The sequence below is a fragment of the Carassius auratus genome, linkage group LG28B (genome assembly GCF_003368295.1).
Source record: "Carassius auratus strain Wakin linkage group LG28B, ASM336829v1, whole genome shotgun sequence".
NCBI classification, from domain to species: domain Eukaryota; kingdom Metazoa; phylum Chordata; class Actinopteri; order Cypriniformes; family Cyprinidae; genus Carassius; species Carassius auratus.
In genome coordinates this window covers 8,190,024-8,207,215 of record NC_039293.1, presented here as the reverse complement: position 1 = coordinate 8,207,215, position 17,192 = coordinate 8,190,024, and the positions used below count along the sequence as shown (strand labels likewise).

The 17,192-nt window shown below is 42.0% G+C and overlaps 2 protein-coding genes across 4 annotated transcripts; both read left to right on the top strand.

Annotated features, from left to right (window-relative positions):
* Positions 1-171: 171 nt before the first annotated feature.
* LOC113067464 (uncharacterized) lies at positions 172-3,477 on the top strand. The gene is made up of 5 exons (XM_026239887.1): positions 172-365; positions 886-1,863; positions 1,946-2,011; positions 2,113-2,167; positions 2,287-3,477. The coding sequence occupies exons 2-5, from the start codon at positions 1,677-1,679 to the stop codon at positions 2,615-2,617; spliced, it is 639 nt and encodes a 212-aa protein (XP_026095672.1). The 5' UTR covers positions 172-365; positions 886-1,676; the 3' UTR covers positions 2,618-3,477.
* A 684-nt stretch (positions 3,478-4,161) lies between these two features.
* On the top strand, positions 4,162-16,688 carry LOC113067421 (polymerase delta-interacting protein 3-like). 3 transcript variants are annotated; one of them, XM_026239826.1, is made up of 10 exons: positions 4,162-4,304; positions 4,850-4,959; positions 5,027-5,352; positions 5,462-5,509; positions 5,601-5,690; positions 13,803-13,988; positions 15,874-15,951; positions 16,035-16,164; positions 16,267-16,333; positions 16,415-16,688. In XM_026239826.1, exons 1-10 carry the CDS (start codon positions 4,237-4,239, stop codon positions 16,608-16,610), a joined length of 1,299 nt encoding a protein of 432 aa, XP_026095611.1. In that variant the 5' UTR covers positions 4,162-4,236; the 3' UTR covers positions 16,611-16,688. The 3 variants fall into 3 exon arrangements, with proteins under 3 accessions (XP_026095611.1, XP_026095610.1, XP_026095612.1); XM_026239825.1 differs by having other exon boundaries at positions 5,459-5,509; XM_026239827.1 differs by lacking the exon at positions 5,462-5,509.
* Positions 16,689-17,192: the final 504 nt, after the last annotated feature.

Below are 17,192 nucleotides of genomic sequence, written 5' to 3'. Positions count from 1 at the left end.
AAAATTTTCAACATTAAAACAGTTCATAACTAATTTTTTTCAGAATTTTCAACCAAACATAACAAAACTCATATGGTGAGAACTTGAATAAAAAAATAAAAAAATAAAAAATGCAAAATTTCTCAAAAAAATACAGAAAAATAATACAGATGTCTATTTGTGAGCCTACTCTTTTCAAAGTCCAAGCGTAATGTTTTGAGTCAGTTCTTATCAAAAAGATTTTGTCACACAAATCAAATTCATATGGTGTGACACTATTTTGGGATATTTGAACGGGCAACTGTTTTGACACCCTTGGGAAGGAGAGGACCTTCTTCAGCAATGTTGTACAGAACTAGCAGTGTATTTCTACTGTTCAACCTGAGGTGAGTCATCATTTTTATTTTTACAATAAATCAGATCTTGTTGGCACTCTGACAAAAGTCCCACTTCAAGATGTCTTTTGGTGTGACACATTTTTTTATAAAAATGCAAAAGAAATGTTATTATTTTGTCATAATTATATGTAAATCTATGCTGCTTTGTTATAGCTAGCATGTTGTGCTGAGTGCAGTAAACATCATATGTTGTGACATGTCTGCCTGTCACGCCATATGATCTGAATTGTAATTCCCTGCATATATAACAATAAATAACAAAGTCCAATGTATGTTTTGTATATTATGTATATTTGAGGAGTTGCTGAGGAAAAGAAAAGAAAAGTAAACAACAACTGTCTGTTTCCGGGCAGATTTCTTGAAGCCTGGCAATACATGATAGCTAAAATACATGATAGCTAAAATATCATCACTGTAGGCAGTGCAACTAAGAGGAACGCAGTTAGGAAATGAAGAGAATAAACAATGTTGAACAGCTGTTAAAACGTTCACACCATTCTGTTAACAGATATCAAGAAAAGAAACAGAAAGGGGAGATGCCTAGATTTAGGATCCAGACTCTGCCACCGTCAAGAAGAGAGAAGCTGAGGGAGACATGGAGAAATTCTCAAACAAAATATAGAGGCAAAAGAAGAAATTTAAATGCATTACTCAACATGACTCCCCCAGATATGAAGGAGACATCCAGGTAGACCCAGGTGAAGTCCCAGGTCCTACGTCACCAGCACCAGCCCACACACTGAAAAGATAAAGAAGCTGAATAAATCATTAAGGAGACTGAAGGATCAGAACAAAAGGCTCCAGAGAAAAGTCAGCAAAGAAAAGGAGAGGGCTGAGAAATATAGGAAACAAAGTGTGAGGCAAAACGTAACAAAACTAACAGTCAGAGAAAAATCCAACTTGCCAGCCAGGAAAAAGTAAAAAAATGAGAAAAAGGCTCAGGTGGAATCCTTCCTGCTGTTAGATGAAAATAGCACTGTGCTTCCTGGGAAGAAGGACACAGTAGGCAGGAAAGAGAAAAGACAAAGACGAGTGCTGACTTCCTCACTAAAGGACCTTCATAAGACCTACATGCAAAAATGTGACGGGCCAGCAACCCAGTACCGGAATCGATCAAACTGCTTCCTCATGAGCAGCATTCCCTATGCATGGGGATTCAAGAGGGTCACCTGGAACTTTTCAGAGCGTTCCCATGGGAAGGGAGTGCTGAAGCGTAAGGCAGACAAGTATGTCCTCGGAGGCAGTGACCTACAAACACCAAGGGATCTGTATGAGTAGCAGATCTCCACCGTGGATGAAATGCTGCCTCCGTCAGTGCGTCCAGTGACTGGAATCAGCAGTACACACCAAGTTCTGTCTTTTGCTCCAGGAAAGATCTTAGCTGTTTCTGCCAGTATCCAGGGATGTGCACCTGTCACAAGCTGCACCAACCTGAGTTTGACCATGTTTTCCCTGATGAGGTGCCAGGTGACAAGACAAGTGATGAGTAAGTATTATGAGTTTCCATTCAATTATTTACATTTTACAATAATAAATACATACATGATTTTCTTCCTTTGACTGTGAAGCGGTGGCCCATCTGCTGAAGTGTCCTCTGTCCAACCTAGCTGGCCCACTGCAGATTCCCGAGCCCAGTGAGTATAACATATTGAGCTAACTTTAGGACATGCTGGTGATAACATTTCACTGCAAACAAACATTTCCCTGACAAATAAACCTCTTTCTTTGACTTAAGTGATGGTGATGCCTTCTTCTCCATCCAGCTTGCCCACTAGAGAGCCCCAAGCCCAGTCAGTATAAACCCTACATATTTGTAAACTGGGCAAACGCAATTTGATGGAGTGGAAGCTAGTTATTGCAATCCCTGCAGACAGTCGTGTCACTAACATCTAAATCTGTCCTTCTGAAGCTCTTCTACTCAGGTGCTGTATGCATCAAGTGAAGAGGCCCAAGCTGAGATTCAGACACCATTTCCTGAAGGATACACGCAAGGACAGTTTGTCTTAATTAAGTATGAGGGAAAACCATATGTGGGACAAATTGTTGCCGTAAGTATGGAGGGACTGCAGGTGAACTGCATGAAACAACGTGGAGACAAAAATGGTTTTGTCTGGCCAAATAGGCGAGACTGCATTTATTATCAAGATCAGGAAGTTGTTTGTGGCTTATCACAACCTCAGCAAGGCAGTCGGTTTGCTACTCTCTCCAAGTTTGACTGGCTTATGTACAATGGAGTCTAGATGAACTGATTTATTTGTGGATCCACTCAGCTACGCTGTATGTTCACGGTTCATATGATATAAAAAAATTGGTTGTTTTACTTATATTAATACATATTGCAGACCAGTTTGGAATTGAAATGAAATTTGATAAACAAATATATGTTCATATGGTTCATACAATATTAAAAAAATGTTTGTTTTATTGTTAAATATCAAATAAATCAATAAAATTTGAATATTGCCTTGCAGCATTTAAGAGTGGTTAAATATTTCCTGCCATATGAGTGATCAGTACTCACCAATAAGCAGGATAATACATGGTTTGCATTGACACATGGCGACATTATCAAATTGTGAAAATAACATACCTTTATTAATGATAAAACCTGAAAATGTTCATGGAATACATAGAAAATAGTATCAGAATAATTGAATTGATAATTGAAAATTTTGAAACAACATATGTTTCTATAAAGATGAGAGTTAGTAGAACAAAAGTCAACCATTTTTATGCCTGTTATTTGAAATTTTTGAAAAAACACTTTTTTTATGGTACATATGTCACTGACCCATTTACAAATTATTAATTATTCATTATATTATCTTCTCAAGTTTATAGAAACGATATGATTTTTTGTTTAATGGAAGATGTACGTAATCCTGTTGTTCTGAATGAAATTGTCATTTTGAGCAAGTGTTATATTGATAAATGTAAGTGTAATCCACATCACTGTTTAGCTGTTGCACATTCAGATATGTTTTCAAGAAAATAAAGTAAAACCTGAGGAAAATACTGCAGAACATGTTCACACAGGACACTATTAACATGAAACCATTCAGAAAGATTGGGCACAAATGGGTTAACTAGAATGTTACCAAAACATTTAGCTTAAACCTTTGATTTCTACTGTCTGGACAAAAATATCTTGAATTTCTCTGATTATCTTGTTTTTCATGTTCCAAAGTAGGTTTGGAATGGCATGGATATTTCCATTTTTGGGTGAACTTTCCTTTTAAGAACTTTATTATTTGTAAATAATACACAACTAATCTATAAAAGATACGGATATTCATATGTAATCTGTCTCTTACTGAATTAACATTTTACATTCTTAATTTTTTATCATTTAGATGATGAAAAAGAGTGTTTTGTAAAGATGCACTGAGCGTCAGGAGCTCAGTAAAGTAAGAGATGTAGAGACCTGTGTTTGTACAGTAGAGTCTCGTTATTCCAGATTAGATTCGAGTTCGGTGTAAACTGTGCCAAACATTCAAACCTGCTTGTTTTGGGTTAGATTTCTTTCGTCATTGATATAATGTTTTGCTTTTGTCACATTCATTGACATAATGAATATAAAAAGAAAACTTAAGTTTTATAGGTACTTCGGAAATAGTTCAAATGTTTGTTAATGTTGTTTATATATATATATATATATATATATATATATATATATATATATATATATATATATATATATATATGTCGTGAATAAATAAGATCTCGCGTTTTCTCGTGTTCCGCGTGTATTTTGACCCTTTCCGCTTTCCGTCACGCACCGCTTTGATCCGCCCATAAGTATGTAGCGCATGCGCGCTGTGTTCCACTCAGAGAATCCAATCCACACACAAGCGCAGATATGGCGGATCTATCTCTGGATGAAGTGATTCGTCAACGCAGTTTTAACGCCAGAGGAGTCAGTAAGAGGTACATCTGTTCAGACACTCGGAACGGCATTCGTTTAAACCGCTGAGGCGTTTTATTCAGTCGTTTTAAACACGGTCGAGTAGCTCTTGGTGCTAAGCTCGATGTCCCGTCTTCTCTCGCCGCTGATTGGTTAAAACGGCTGTTTGATCCGCGCGCAGCGCTTACGCTCGTCTTCTCATTGGCTGTTGCGCGTGTGTTATGGCGTCCTGTGCGTTTCTTTTCGCGGCTGCTTTCACAAACAAACCTCGTACATTAATTTAATTTCTACACAAACTAGAGCTGTTTATCAACACGCGAGTTCCCTCAGTGATCGATCTGTCGACCGGAATATTCCCTTTTATTGAGGCCATGTGTTGGAAAAACATAAAATATTTATTTATTCAGAAAGTTAGTATGTATGCAAATTGTATAATATCAAAAGTCACTACCGAAACACAGTAAATATCATTTAATTAGAAGAGTTATATCGCCCTTATAAGATTTTGCTTGTAGATCGTAAACCACACACTTTCATAACATTTTAGATGTGTTGGTAACTCCTACAGGCCCATGTATGGCCGAGGGGCGGGGTCAGTGGGCGGGTCCTTCGACGCCCGTCAGATGATTGGCAGCGGTGACGTCAGGCAGCGGCTGGGAGTGGGCGGAGCTGCAGCAGGTAAGTGTCCTGAGGTTAGCTCTAGCTCTGGTTTACTCTGGTGTTGTTCATCGCTCTATCTGTGCAGTGTTTCAGGTGAAGGATGCGCGAGAGAAGCTGGGACAGAAGGATGCTCGGCTCCGGATCCAGGGTCGAGGGGGAGGAGCCGGAGCCGTACAGGACGCGCGGCAGCTGATAAACTCACGCAAGCAGCAGCAGGCTCTGCCTCCGAGCACCATGGGAGTCTCTCACATCAACAACACAACCCTGAGTGCTAGAGTGGGCGTGGCCCTGCAGCCAGGGGGCGGGGTCACAACAGTAGTGGATGCGCGCGATAGGTTGAGCTTAAAGAGGAACGTCCCGACGGCGTCCAATCAGAGCGCAGCATTTATGAAGATCACCAAAACCATCCAGGTGAGCAGATGAGTGACAGTTATAGCAAGACTCTGACTCTGAACCCCAGTGACTGAGTGTGTGTGTGTGTGTGTGTGTGTGTGTGTGTGTGTGTGTGTGTGCGCAGCAGAGGCCTGTGGGAATGACCAGTGGTTTCCGCATCAGTGGAGCCGCTCCGGTGAGACTCGAGTCCTCCTGAACGCTCAGCAGTGCTTCAGATGATCATGATGAGTGTGTATCGTGAAACATCCCATCGTTTCTGTCTGTAGGTCATGTCTGCTGCTCCTGAGGAGGAGGATGGAGCTGTGATTCCCAACAAACAGATGAAGATCAGTACAGCCAGCAACCTGCAGACACGGGTGAGAGACACACACACACACACACACACACACACACGCACACACTCATCTGAATAGTGAACATATGTACATCCAGCAGAAGCCCAAAGAGATCCATTCAGTTTTCTGGAAGTGGTCAGCTGCTCCTCTGACAACATTTCTGAGAGAGAGATATATATAGTTAGCTTGACTACGTCAGACTTCCTACTTCCGCTCAATTTCATTTTGCTTCTGTACTCAGTCTGATACAGCGTCAGAGCTTTCTGTTTGCCACCGGTCTGGAAACAGCCGGGCCAATCCACGAGCAGAGGGCAGGCTGAGAGCCGTGACGTAGATGCTTAGCGCAGAGTTTTACATTGTAGGTTAGAGAAATCGAAAACCGAAACGACCGCGGAAATGGGAAACGAGACACGGGATGCAATTCGCTCTGTTATGGAGAATATTCAACTCTTTTCAAACTGAAGCCAGAACAAGAAGAGTGTTTAACAACAGGTTTACAGTGGAAGTTCAATCATAGATTTGAGTTCGATGCATGATGTCTGTGCTTCGATGCGGCTGTTCAGGCGCATAACATACGTCTAACTAAACGTATCTGATTGGCTCACGGGTAACCAATGATTTTAAACTTCAGACAAGCGCCCGCTAGCGAGAGAGAAAACACTTCTCTATTGTGCCATTCCAGACTCTGTCTACGAAGCAGAGTGAAGTAGCAGAGTCTGGTATCACCAGGCTAATATATAGTAGGTAGACACCCAGAATGGGTGATACTGCAGGCCCTGGCGTGTTAAAATCATTTGACACTAACACCAGGACGGGCTGCAAAATGAAAGGAAGAAGTAAAACAGCAATAACATTATAACATCCTTAAAAGCCATTAAAAATAGGAAAGTCTTAGGCTACAGTCTACTCATCATAACATATATATATATATATATTAAATCTTCCGGTTCCATATATATAAAAATAATCCTATACAGAACTGACGTTTACTTCTGGCTTCTCAAACGTGTTTGCAAGTTATACTTCACTAAAAAGCATGTCAGTTTTGTCCCAGTTTAGTCTGTAGTTTCTCATCCCGCACACGAGGAGCTGATCTGAACGTCTCTTCACGGTCTCTGGTGCACTCACACAGATTCAGTGAGCAGGAAGGGACTCTTATTTTGTGCAGTCGGCCGTTCACTTCCTGTTCTCTGTGCCTCAGATGTGTAACACTTCCAGCGCTGATCCTGCGCACAGATTAAGAAATACTTCCTCACGAACGAGATGATAGTGAATGATTACACTGTCGTCTGTGCACGCAGACGCACTTCTGGAAAAATCAGCCGAAAAAAGACCAAGAACCGATCGCGTATAATGTACCTGTTTTATGGCCGGTCAACCGGTGCATCCCTAATAACATTATTATACCAGCCGTTATTATTTCTAAATGTAATGAAATACAACTCTCACAAATGTAATTTATTGTTTAGCTAATCTATGCTATCTGTTAACTATGTTCCAGTGTATGTTTGTTTTCCCTTGCATCTGAAAATCACTTCGTGCTCAATCTGCCTCCCATGATGCTCCGCTGTGGACGCTCTACAAATGTTTGATATAAAGGTTGCTGTCACGCTTATACAGGAATCTAATTATAATGCTAGTTTTATGCTAACATGCTATCAAGGTCTTAGCTCATTAGGCTGTTTAACATGCACGGTCACATTTGAGCAGTTCAGCTTATAAACTCCTTGAGATTTTAAAGTCAGTTTGATAGTGAAATTCAATTTAAATCTAGAATGAAAAAGGTTTTAATTGCTTAGATTATTTCTATGAATTAATGTTTTCATCATATCATTTTTTACGAGCTGTATTTGTTTTCTGAAACCAAGCACTCACTTTTTTTCTTTGTTAAATCTATTATTAACTCTCATATCTCCTAAAACCTTTTTTATTTATTCATCAGTTTTTAGTGTTAAGCAAGGTGCCACTGTCCGGGAGTCAAAAGATGATCACTTCAGAAATGGAAAATAGATTACTGTCTAGAGCAATAGAATCAATAGAGTTAATATAGTTCTTTCTCATTTACCAGTCAAATCTACAACTGAGACGAGATGATCATAAAAGCAGTAATGTTATTACCATATTACTGTATTATAGTATATTGTGACTTGTTAACACTATCCCATCATGCATCTGACATCCGCTGGTGTTCAGAGCTGTTCAGATTAATCTGCAGTGAGTCCGTGTCATGGACGGAGGACAGAGCAAGGACATGTATTTCTAGTCTATATTTACATCTCGTTATGCCCCTAGTTAAGGACATTTAGGATATAAATGATTTGTAAATATTAGGGATCGGTTGACCGGCCATAAATCAGTTTTTGCTTTATTGTAAATGATTACAGCAAAATACAATACAATAAAAATAGCATCAGCAGAAAATATTTCAAATATTAATAATAGTAATTATATACAATCAAGAATATCAAATAAAACAGTTGAATACAATCAATTACCCCTTTCGTATGGTGTGTATGGTGTATAAATATTTAGCAGCTAGTGTCATTGCCGTCTCATTCTCTCCAAGTATATAGAGTAGTTTCTCTGAGTCATTTAGAGACAAGAATGAAGGATTCAACGCTTCAAACTGTGGGAAGAATGTTTCTCTTGTAGTGCTGTATTTGGGACAGACCAGAAGGAAGTGTTTACCGATCTCTATTTCCAAATCATGATCACTGAGTCGATATTTGGAAAGGATTTGTCTTTCTTTTAATTGCTTGAGTGATAAGTAGTTTGCCAGTTTTGTGTTTCTGTTTAGGGCCGAATAACACTGGAGTTTGGTTTGGAGCTCAAATTCATTTTTTAAATTTTCATCATAATTATACTTCAGATTTGTGTCAGTTAGTTTCTGAATGTTGGGGTTGTGATTAGGGATGTGCAACAGTGATCGAGTACTCGACCGCGACAGCGATGATCGATCACATAAACGATGATCAGAATTATTATTTAGCTTTCCACTTGATGCCTCAAAAGAGAAGACATAATCATGGCCTCAAAGTCACATAGTGATGGCTGGCTTCCCTTTGAGAAGAACGATGAAAATACAGTTCAGGGTAAGCTGTGCAGCGCCAAGCTTTTCACACTAAAATGTGTAGATAAAATATCTGGCGATAACAGAGCAGCAACTCAGACGAGCATTGAATCACTTGCCGTAAGACCTAAATGCAACGCAGGCAGAACCGAGAAGACGACAAAGCTATTCGCTGAAATGGTGGTGAAAGATTTGCTGCGTTAGTTTCAGGGACAGAGAAGGTTTACTTTACAGAGAAGGTGGTGCCTGGCTGTTCCTGCAACATCTGTTCCAATTAATCGATTAATGGTTTTTGAAACCTATCGATGATCGAAATGAGAAATTTCCCAAAATGCCCATCCCTAGTTGTGATTGGAGTCAGACTCAGTCTGTGTTTCCTTCATCAGTTGAAGCACGCGTGTGTTTAGAGGATGAGACACTGTGGCGAGGAGGGCTTTCTATTGAACAGATTGAGGGTCAGATGATGTCAGGTGATGATAGAACTGAACAGCTCTTTTTTTCTAACCCCTGATGCAGAGATCTGGATGCCCAGGTAAGTGTAGCTGCTGCTGTGCTCCTCACTCCACGACCCTGCTGGAAGAACTCTGTTCTCAGATTCCCAATCTTGACCGTTCTTATACATGGATTCTATAATATCCAATGTTCTTCCACCGATGCCAATTTGTAATAATTTGTACAGTAAACCATCATGCCAAATAGAATCGAAAGCTTTTTTAAAATCAATGAAACATGTAAATATTTTTCTTTGTTTGTCCTTTAGATTGTTGTTAATTAGAGTGTGGAGAGAATAGATGTGGTCAGATGTACGTTGTTTTGGTAAAAAGCCAATTTGTGATTTATTTAGGATGTTGTGTCTTGTGAGGAATGTCACTATGCGGCTGTTTATTATATTACAGAAGAGCTTAGCTAGATTACTGCCCACACAGATGCCCCGGTAATTACTGGGATCCAGTTTATCTCCGTTCTTATATATGGGTGTGATCAGTCCTTCAGACCAGGCCTCAGGGAAGTCACCAGACCAGCGGTTCCCAAACTTTTTTTCCTGCGCACCCCCTTCTATGTCCCAACCCGGGTTGGTGCACCCCCAATCCCAACATAAAAAAAAAAACGCAACAAAGCTGTATTTTATCGCCATATAAAGAATCATGTTTAATAGTGCGCAAATAACCAGAACACGCATGACAATAAAAACATCAACAAAGTTTCAATATAATGCAACAAAGCTACGCACAAGCTTCCACTTTTAAGAGGACGAGTGAGAGAGACAGGCTCAGTAACAGAAAGCGGTTATTTGCAGCCGGGTAAAAGAAACATTGCAGCAATATGCTAGGCCTATTAAATGACCATGGAGCTAGCAGCAGCATCATCTCAACCTGCGGCCCGTCACCAATTCAAATGCGGCCCAGCATGCTGAACACAATGATTATTTTTTTTTTTTTACAATTATTATTATTATTATTGTTTTTACATTAATTTAAAAATGTACTTAAGAAATATAAGCTATAGCCTAATATTTTTTGTTAAATTATTTTGTGTATCACTATTTTCAGACATGAGCTGACCTACTCGCATAACATTTGCCCACTTTGGCAGAATTCAATTCAAATAGCCATCAACAGCCATTAGTTCGTTAAAATTGAGCATCAGAATGGACAATTTTGTTTTTTAAGGGAGAAAAAAAAAAAGGAATGTGAAAAATGCCAGCGAATGAACACATAGAAAAAATAATAGTTGCATTATCAGTAGTGAAGGAGAGTGCTGGATTTTCGGTTTGCCCCGCATTTTATTTAAAGTTCAGGCAAATGGAAAATGCAGAAAATGTGGGTTCACAAATGTACATTCAAATTTAATAATATGAGGTTCTCTCAAGAGATGTTTTGGGACATTTCTTCAATTAAGGATGATTGCTATGTAATATATGGTGTATATAGCTGCAGAGAGACCATTATGGACCGCTAAGTAGGCGTGACGTTAACATCGTCATTTGGAAGAGTGTGTGCGGAGGCTCTGAGAGGACGAACGCGTACCTCCGATTTTTTTTATGACCGCCTGGACAGGTGCGCGTGGTCAGTAGGCTTCAAAAGCACAATTGCACATGTGGAGGCAGTGTGAAGAAGCCCATTGCTACTCGAACCTGTGCAATCTGCTTGCACTTGGACCATAGTGTGGCCCAGTGGAAAAAAAGGTTATGGAAATTAGTACGACAGTACATTGAATTCAATTGCAATGAAGTTACAGACGATCCACACTCTCGTCTCTGTTGTCTCCAAATCCTTACTCTCTCTTGGCCCCTCTCCTCATGACTAACAACTTTATCATAAGATATCCAACTTGACAGTTTTCCTGATTTCAGACAGTTAAGCATATTTATAATACTATATATTATGGAATGAATGAAACGAGTTGGCACGCATATTAGCCTGCAGTACATAAAAGAGTCGAAAACTAATAAATTATAGTTTTTTTATTTAAAATAAAAGCTATTACAAAGGAAATGTTTACTGTTCATGTTTTTATTGTATGGAAAATTCTACTTCAAAAAAACAGACCGCCATTACATTTTTCCTCTCGTGCACCCCCTGGGGGTGCGCGCACCACACTTTGGGAATCCCTGCACCAGACCATAAGATCAGATTGAATAATTTAGCCAGAGCTTGAGTTATGGAAGGACTGCTGAGTTTGAGCATCTCATTACTGATGTTGTCCAGTCCACATGCCTTCTTTAATTTGAGCTGTTTAATGTGCTCTGATATTTCTGATGTTGTTATAATCATGTCCAGTGGATTTTGGTAATTTTTGATGGTTTACTTTAGATGGTCTAGTTTTCTCTGTGTTTTAGTTTGGGGCTGGTTGAGGTCTGGTTCTAGTGTTTGGTAAAGAGTTTTAAAGTAAGAGCTCCAGACTGTGCCGCTCTGGAGGAATGTGTCTGATTTGGGGCTTTCACATTTTTTAAAGAGATTCCAGAAATTGTTTTGGTCTATTGATTGATCGATTTCATCAATTTTAGCTTCATAATATTGATCTCTTTTGTTACAAATGAGTTTTTTATAATTTTTTAAGCAGCTGGAGTAGGCGAGGCGTAGCGTCTGATTGGCCGGATCGTCGAAGGTCTTTTCTGAGACATTTGCATTCATTATCAAACCACATATTCTTTTTAATTTTTGGTTTGTTTATTCTATGTTTGTTTGGTTGTTTAATGTTAGATATAGTGGCCAAAGTTTGAAATATGTAATTAAGTTTGGATGTTGCTGAGTTTATTCCATTAGTATCTGGAGTGAAATCTGAGGACAAAAAGTCATCCAGTATTTTTAGTATTACAGAGCTTTATGCCATTTATGACTTTTACAAAGCTTTAACATCTGCTTCCCATTTATGTTGATGACATTGTCACAACTGGTTCTCGGAGTAATGACTGGTGTTGACTGAGATACAATGTCCCCAAAAATGTGAGCATTATCTGTGGTGTTTACATAATCAATTTCTCTCCCAGTCTTGCGTTTAGGTCACCACATACAAGAACACTTCCTTTGGCCTGAAAGTGCAGGACGTCTCTTTGCAGCTGGAGAAAGCTCTTCTTGGTAGGACGGAGAATCATGAGGAGGAAGATAGAGATTACTCTGTGGCAGGACAGACTGGATTAGCCTCGCTAGTGTTCGGGCAGCACATTTTCTGTGCTTTCATGTGTGGAAACAAGAGTTTCTCGTTGATGTATTTTCCGTTGGAGTCGATGAGAAGAAGGGCTTCTGCTGGGCTGGAGTTGTGAGGAGCTGATGAAGACTGAGGCTCGTCCACTGCAGATGATTGCTGACCGTCCAGACCGGTCAAGTGTTTAGCATCGGATCCTTTGGGAGATAAATCATGAAGCAGTTGTTCCTTCATGTTGTTTATAAGTTCATCTTTCTTTCGAAGTTCAGATTTCAAGACAGACAGTTCTTCCTGCATTTCTGTTTTAAAAACAAAAGTTCCTTTGACATGAGCAGATATTCAGTCTCTTGTTTTAAATTCATCATGTCCTTTGTAAGCTGCTCCAAGTCACTGTTGTCTTTCAAATTGGACATGATTAATTCTCTTAGATCCACCATATCGATTTCCAGAAGTGAACATTTCTCCTTCATTTTTGACATGGGAGATTGAGTTAAGGCTGTTGCAGTTGTCTTCTTCTGTGTGTCTTTTACGGGAGAAGAGTTTGTGTTCATATCTATATGGTCTTGTACGAGACTTGTATTAAGACATGTCTGCTGTTTAATTTGTAAAAAGTCAGCTGAAAATGCTCGGAGGGCAGGCTCTGAGCCTTGGATCATGACAGTGCCGTTGTGGTATAAGTTAAGAGATAAAATTCTTGATTCCTCATTTCCTTCAGCATCTTCGAATACCAGGATCTGTCTGCCTTTGCAGATGCCTCTCTTTGTGGTGAAGGTGAAGTGTTGGCAGAAAGCAGTATGCCATGAGGAGCTGTTCTCGGTGTAGAAGAGCAGGTTGGTCATTGAACTGCGGTCAGAGTCAGCAAACAGTGTTTCAGGACTGTGCTTGATCTGTTTCTGTCTGTGGAGCTGTCTAGAATGCTCTGAGCTCTTCTGAGGGACACAAAGGGGCGGGGCCTGTGCTGCAGCGGCCATTGCTGATTCTAGAATGTAAACAGATAAACTGTCTCTTTGTTTGTTTTTGAGAGTTTTTCTGTGAACTATATACAAATATTGATCAAAATGTTCACTATATTAAAATACTGATCCAAATATGTGCACAAACAGTGCAAGAAGACCAGAATGACCATCCTCATTGACATTGCCAGAGAAAAAAACATTCAAAATATTCTTCCTGATGTAAATATTACTGATCGTTTCAAAAAAAGTGTCTCTTGGTTATTTGTTGCTGCTTGATGTGTGCTCTTCTCCTCTGTTTCTGTGAGGTTTAGTCTGTGATTATCTTCAGACAGCTCTCGGTCTGGAAGTGTCTCAGTTTGAGAGATCTTCTCTCTGTGGCAGTGCTGTGGCCCTTTGAGTTGCTCTCATCTGATTGTCTCTCTCTCTCTCTCTCCTTCTCTCTCTCTCTCTCTCTCTCTGTAGGCGGGGCCCATCTCTCTCTCGACTCCCATCACTAAGGTGGTGAAGAACGACTCTTACACTCCTCCTTCAGTCTCAGTGCCACCCGCTCGCCCCCCCACACAGAGCCTACAGCCTGTCTGCAGAACCACCGTCAGCACACACCAGACCAGCAGAGACACCAGCGGCCCCACACACACACCTGCACAGGTACACACACACACCCCTGCACAGGTACACACACACACACACACACACACCTGCACAGGTACACACACACACACACCCCTGCACAGGTACACACACACACACACCCCTGCACAGGTACACACACTCACACACCTGCACAGGTACACACACACACACACACACACCACCTGCACAGGTACACACACACACACACACACACACCTGCACAGGTACACACACACACACACCTGCACAGGTACACACACACACACACACACACACCTGCACAGGTACACACACACACACACACACCTGCACAGGTACACACACCTGCACAGGTACACACACACACACCTGCACAGGTACACACACACACGCACAGGTACACACACACACCTGCACAGGTACACACACACACCTGCACATGTACACACACACACACCTGCACAGGTACACACACACACACACACACGCACCTGCACAGGTACACACACACGCACCTGCACAGGTACACACACACACACACACGCACCTGCACAGGTACACACACACACACACGCACCTGCACAGGTACACACACACACACACGCACCCTGCACAGGTACACACACACACACACGCACCTGCACAGGTACACACACACACACACGCACCTGCACAGGTACACACACACACACACGCACCTGCACAGGTACACACACACACACACACGCACCTGCACAGGTACACAAACACACACACACACACCTGCACAGGTACACACACACACACACACACACACACACACACACCTGCACAGGTACACACACACACACCTGCACAGGTACACACACCTGCACAGGTACACACACACACACCTGCACAGGTACACACACACACACACACACACACGCACCTGCACAGGTACACACACACACACACACACACACCTGCACAGGTACACACACACACACACCTGCACAGGTACACACACACACGCACAGGTACACACACACACACACACACACCTGCACAGGTACACACACACACCTGCACAGGTACACACACACACACCTGCACAGGTACACACACACACACACACACGCACCTGCACAGGTACACACACCTGCACAGGTACACACACACACGCACAGGTACACACACACACACACACCTGCACAGGTACACACACACACACCTGCACAGGTACACACACACACACCTGCACAGGTACACACACACACACACACACACACGCACCTGCACAGGTACACACACACACACACACGCACCTGCACAGGTACACACACACACACACCTGCACAGGTACACACACACACCTGCACAGGTACACACCACACACACACCTGCACAGGTACACACACACACGCACAGGTACACACACACACACACACCTGCACAGGTACACACACACACACCTGCACAGGTACACACACACACACACACACGCACCTGCACAGGTACACACACACACACACACACGCACCTGCACAGGTACACCACACACACACACGCACCTGCACAGGTACACACACACACACACGGCACCTGCACAGGTACACACACACACACACACACACACACACGCACCTGCACAGGTACACACACACCACACACAACACACACCTGCACAGGTACACACACACACACCTGCACAGGTACACACACACACACACCTGCACAGGTACACACACACACACACACACACACCTGCACAGGTACACACACACACACACACACACACACACACACACACACACACACACCTGCACAGGTACACACACACAATACAACACAATGAGTCATTATCAGGACTATAAACGTGTCTTTAGCTCCTCTCACTCCACACCAATCAGACCTGTACAGCTAACCTCTCTGTGTGTGTGTGTGTGTGTGTGTGTGTCAGCCTGTCTCCAGTCCTCTGGAGGGCACAAAGATCACGGTCAACAACCTTCACCCTCGAGTGACGGAGGAGGATATAGTGGTGAGTTCAGGCCTGCGGCTCGTCACACACTCGCTCGTCTCACTGAGTGTGTGTGTGTGTGTTTAATCTGTGTGTGTGTGCAGGAGCTGTTCTGTGTGTGCGGGGCGCTGAAGCGGGCTCGGCTGGTGAAGGCTGGCGTGGCTGAGGTGGTGTTTGTGCGTAAGGAGGATGCAGTCAGCGCTTACAGGAAGTACAACAACCGCTGTCTGGACGGTGAGACACACACACTCACCTTCTTCAGTACAACACTGAAGTAAATGTGCCTGTATCAGCTACACTGATCTGTGTGTGTGTGTGTGTGTGTGTGTGTTCCAGGTCAGCCGATGAAGTGTAACCTGCACATGCAGGGCAGCGTGATCACGTCAGAGCAGCCCATCCTCCTGTGAGTCGCCCCTCCATCGGTGTGATGATGAGGATGAGGATGAAGAAGGTGACTCTCTCTCTCTCTCTCTGTGTGTGTCAGGAGGCTGAGCGACTCGCCCGGCGCAGTGGCTCCAGCGCAGAAGGACTCGTCTCGCTCGGGCTCCAAGATGTCTCCAGGGCCGGAGGTGGATCCTCAGACCATCCTGAAGGCTCTGTTCAAGTCGTCCGGTCAGAGCGGCTCCAGCGGAGCAGAGACCAGAGACCCTCACTCCACCGCCTTCCGCATCAAGATCTGACGCCTGTTTCCACGAGCGTCCACACTGCTTCACTTTTAACGCCTCTCTCTTTTCTTCAGTAAAGATCCTTTATAATCAGCCGTGTGTCTCTCGTTATTCCTCGCTTTCCTTCTGTTGACGTTCACATTTACACTAGCATTCACAGCTGATGCATTAAACTGATGAAAAGTAACAATTTCTTACTGTGGTTTTGAGAAATAAATGCAGTTTTGGTGAGCAGAAGAAACTCAAAAACAACAAATTAGATGCTCATGAGGTCTAAATAAATAGATTTCCAGTGACTTTTTGCCATCTTAATAAAACGACAAGACTTGCAATAAAACACTAGTAGTTTTGTTTGTTGATTTATTTGAATTTAAGTTCTTAACAGCCACATAGAAAATTAATTAAGAATCAGAATCAGAATGAGCTTTTATTGCCAGATATGTTTACACATACGAGGAATTTGTTTTCATGACAGAAGCTCCGCAGTGCAACAGAATGACAGCGACAGAACATAAAACACAATAAGGAATAAAAAAATAAATAAAATACAGATAGGTGGGTAAGGAATGACAAAATACAAAATGACAATGTATGGTA

Excerpts from the sequence above, each read along its gene's own strand:
- LOC113067421 (XM_026239825.1), top strand. The coding sequence starts at position 4,237 with ATGGCGGATCTATCTCTGGATGAAGTGATTCGTCAACGCAGTTTTAAC. Across the intron at positions 5,353-5,458 it reads AGATCACCAAAACCATCCAG|CAGAGGCCTGTGGGAATGAC; the intron begins GTGAGCAGATGA and ends GTGTGTGCGCAG. Across the intron at positions 13,989-15,873 it reads CCACACACACACCTGCACAG|CCTGTCTCCAGTCCTCTGGA; the intron begins GTACACACACAC and ends TGTGTGTGTCAG.
- LOC113067464 (XM_026239887.1), top strand. The coding sequence starts at position 1,677 with ATGCTGCCTCCGTCAGTGCGTCCAGTGACTGGAATCAGCAGTACACAC. Across the intron at positions 2,012-2,112 it reads ACTGCAGATTCCCGAGCCCA|TGATGGTGATGCCTTCTTCT; the intron begins GTGAGTATAACA and ends CTTTGACTTAAG. Across the intron at positions 2,168-2,286 it reads ACTAGAGAGCCCCAAGCCCA|CTCTTCTACTCAGGTGCTGT; the intron begins GTCAGTATAAAC and ends GTCCTTCTGAAG.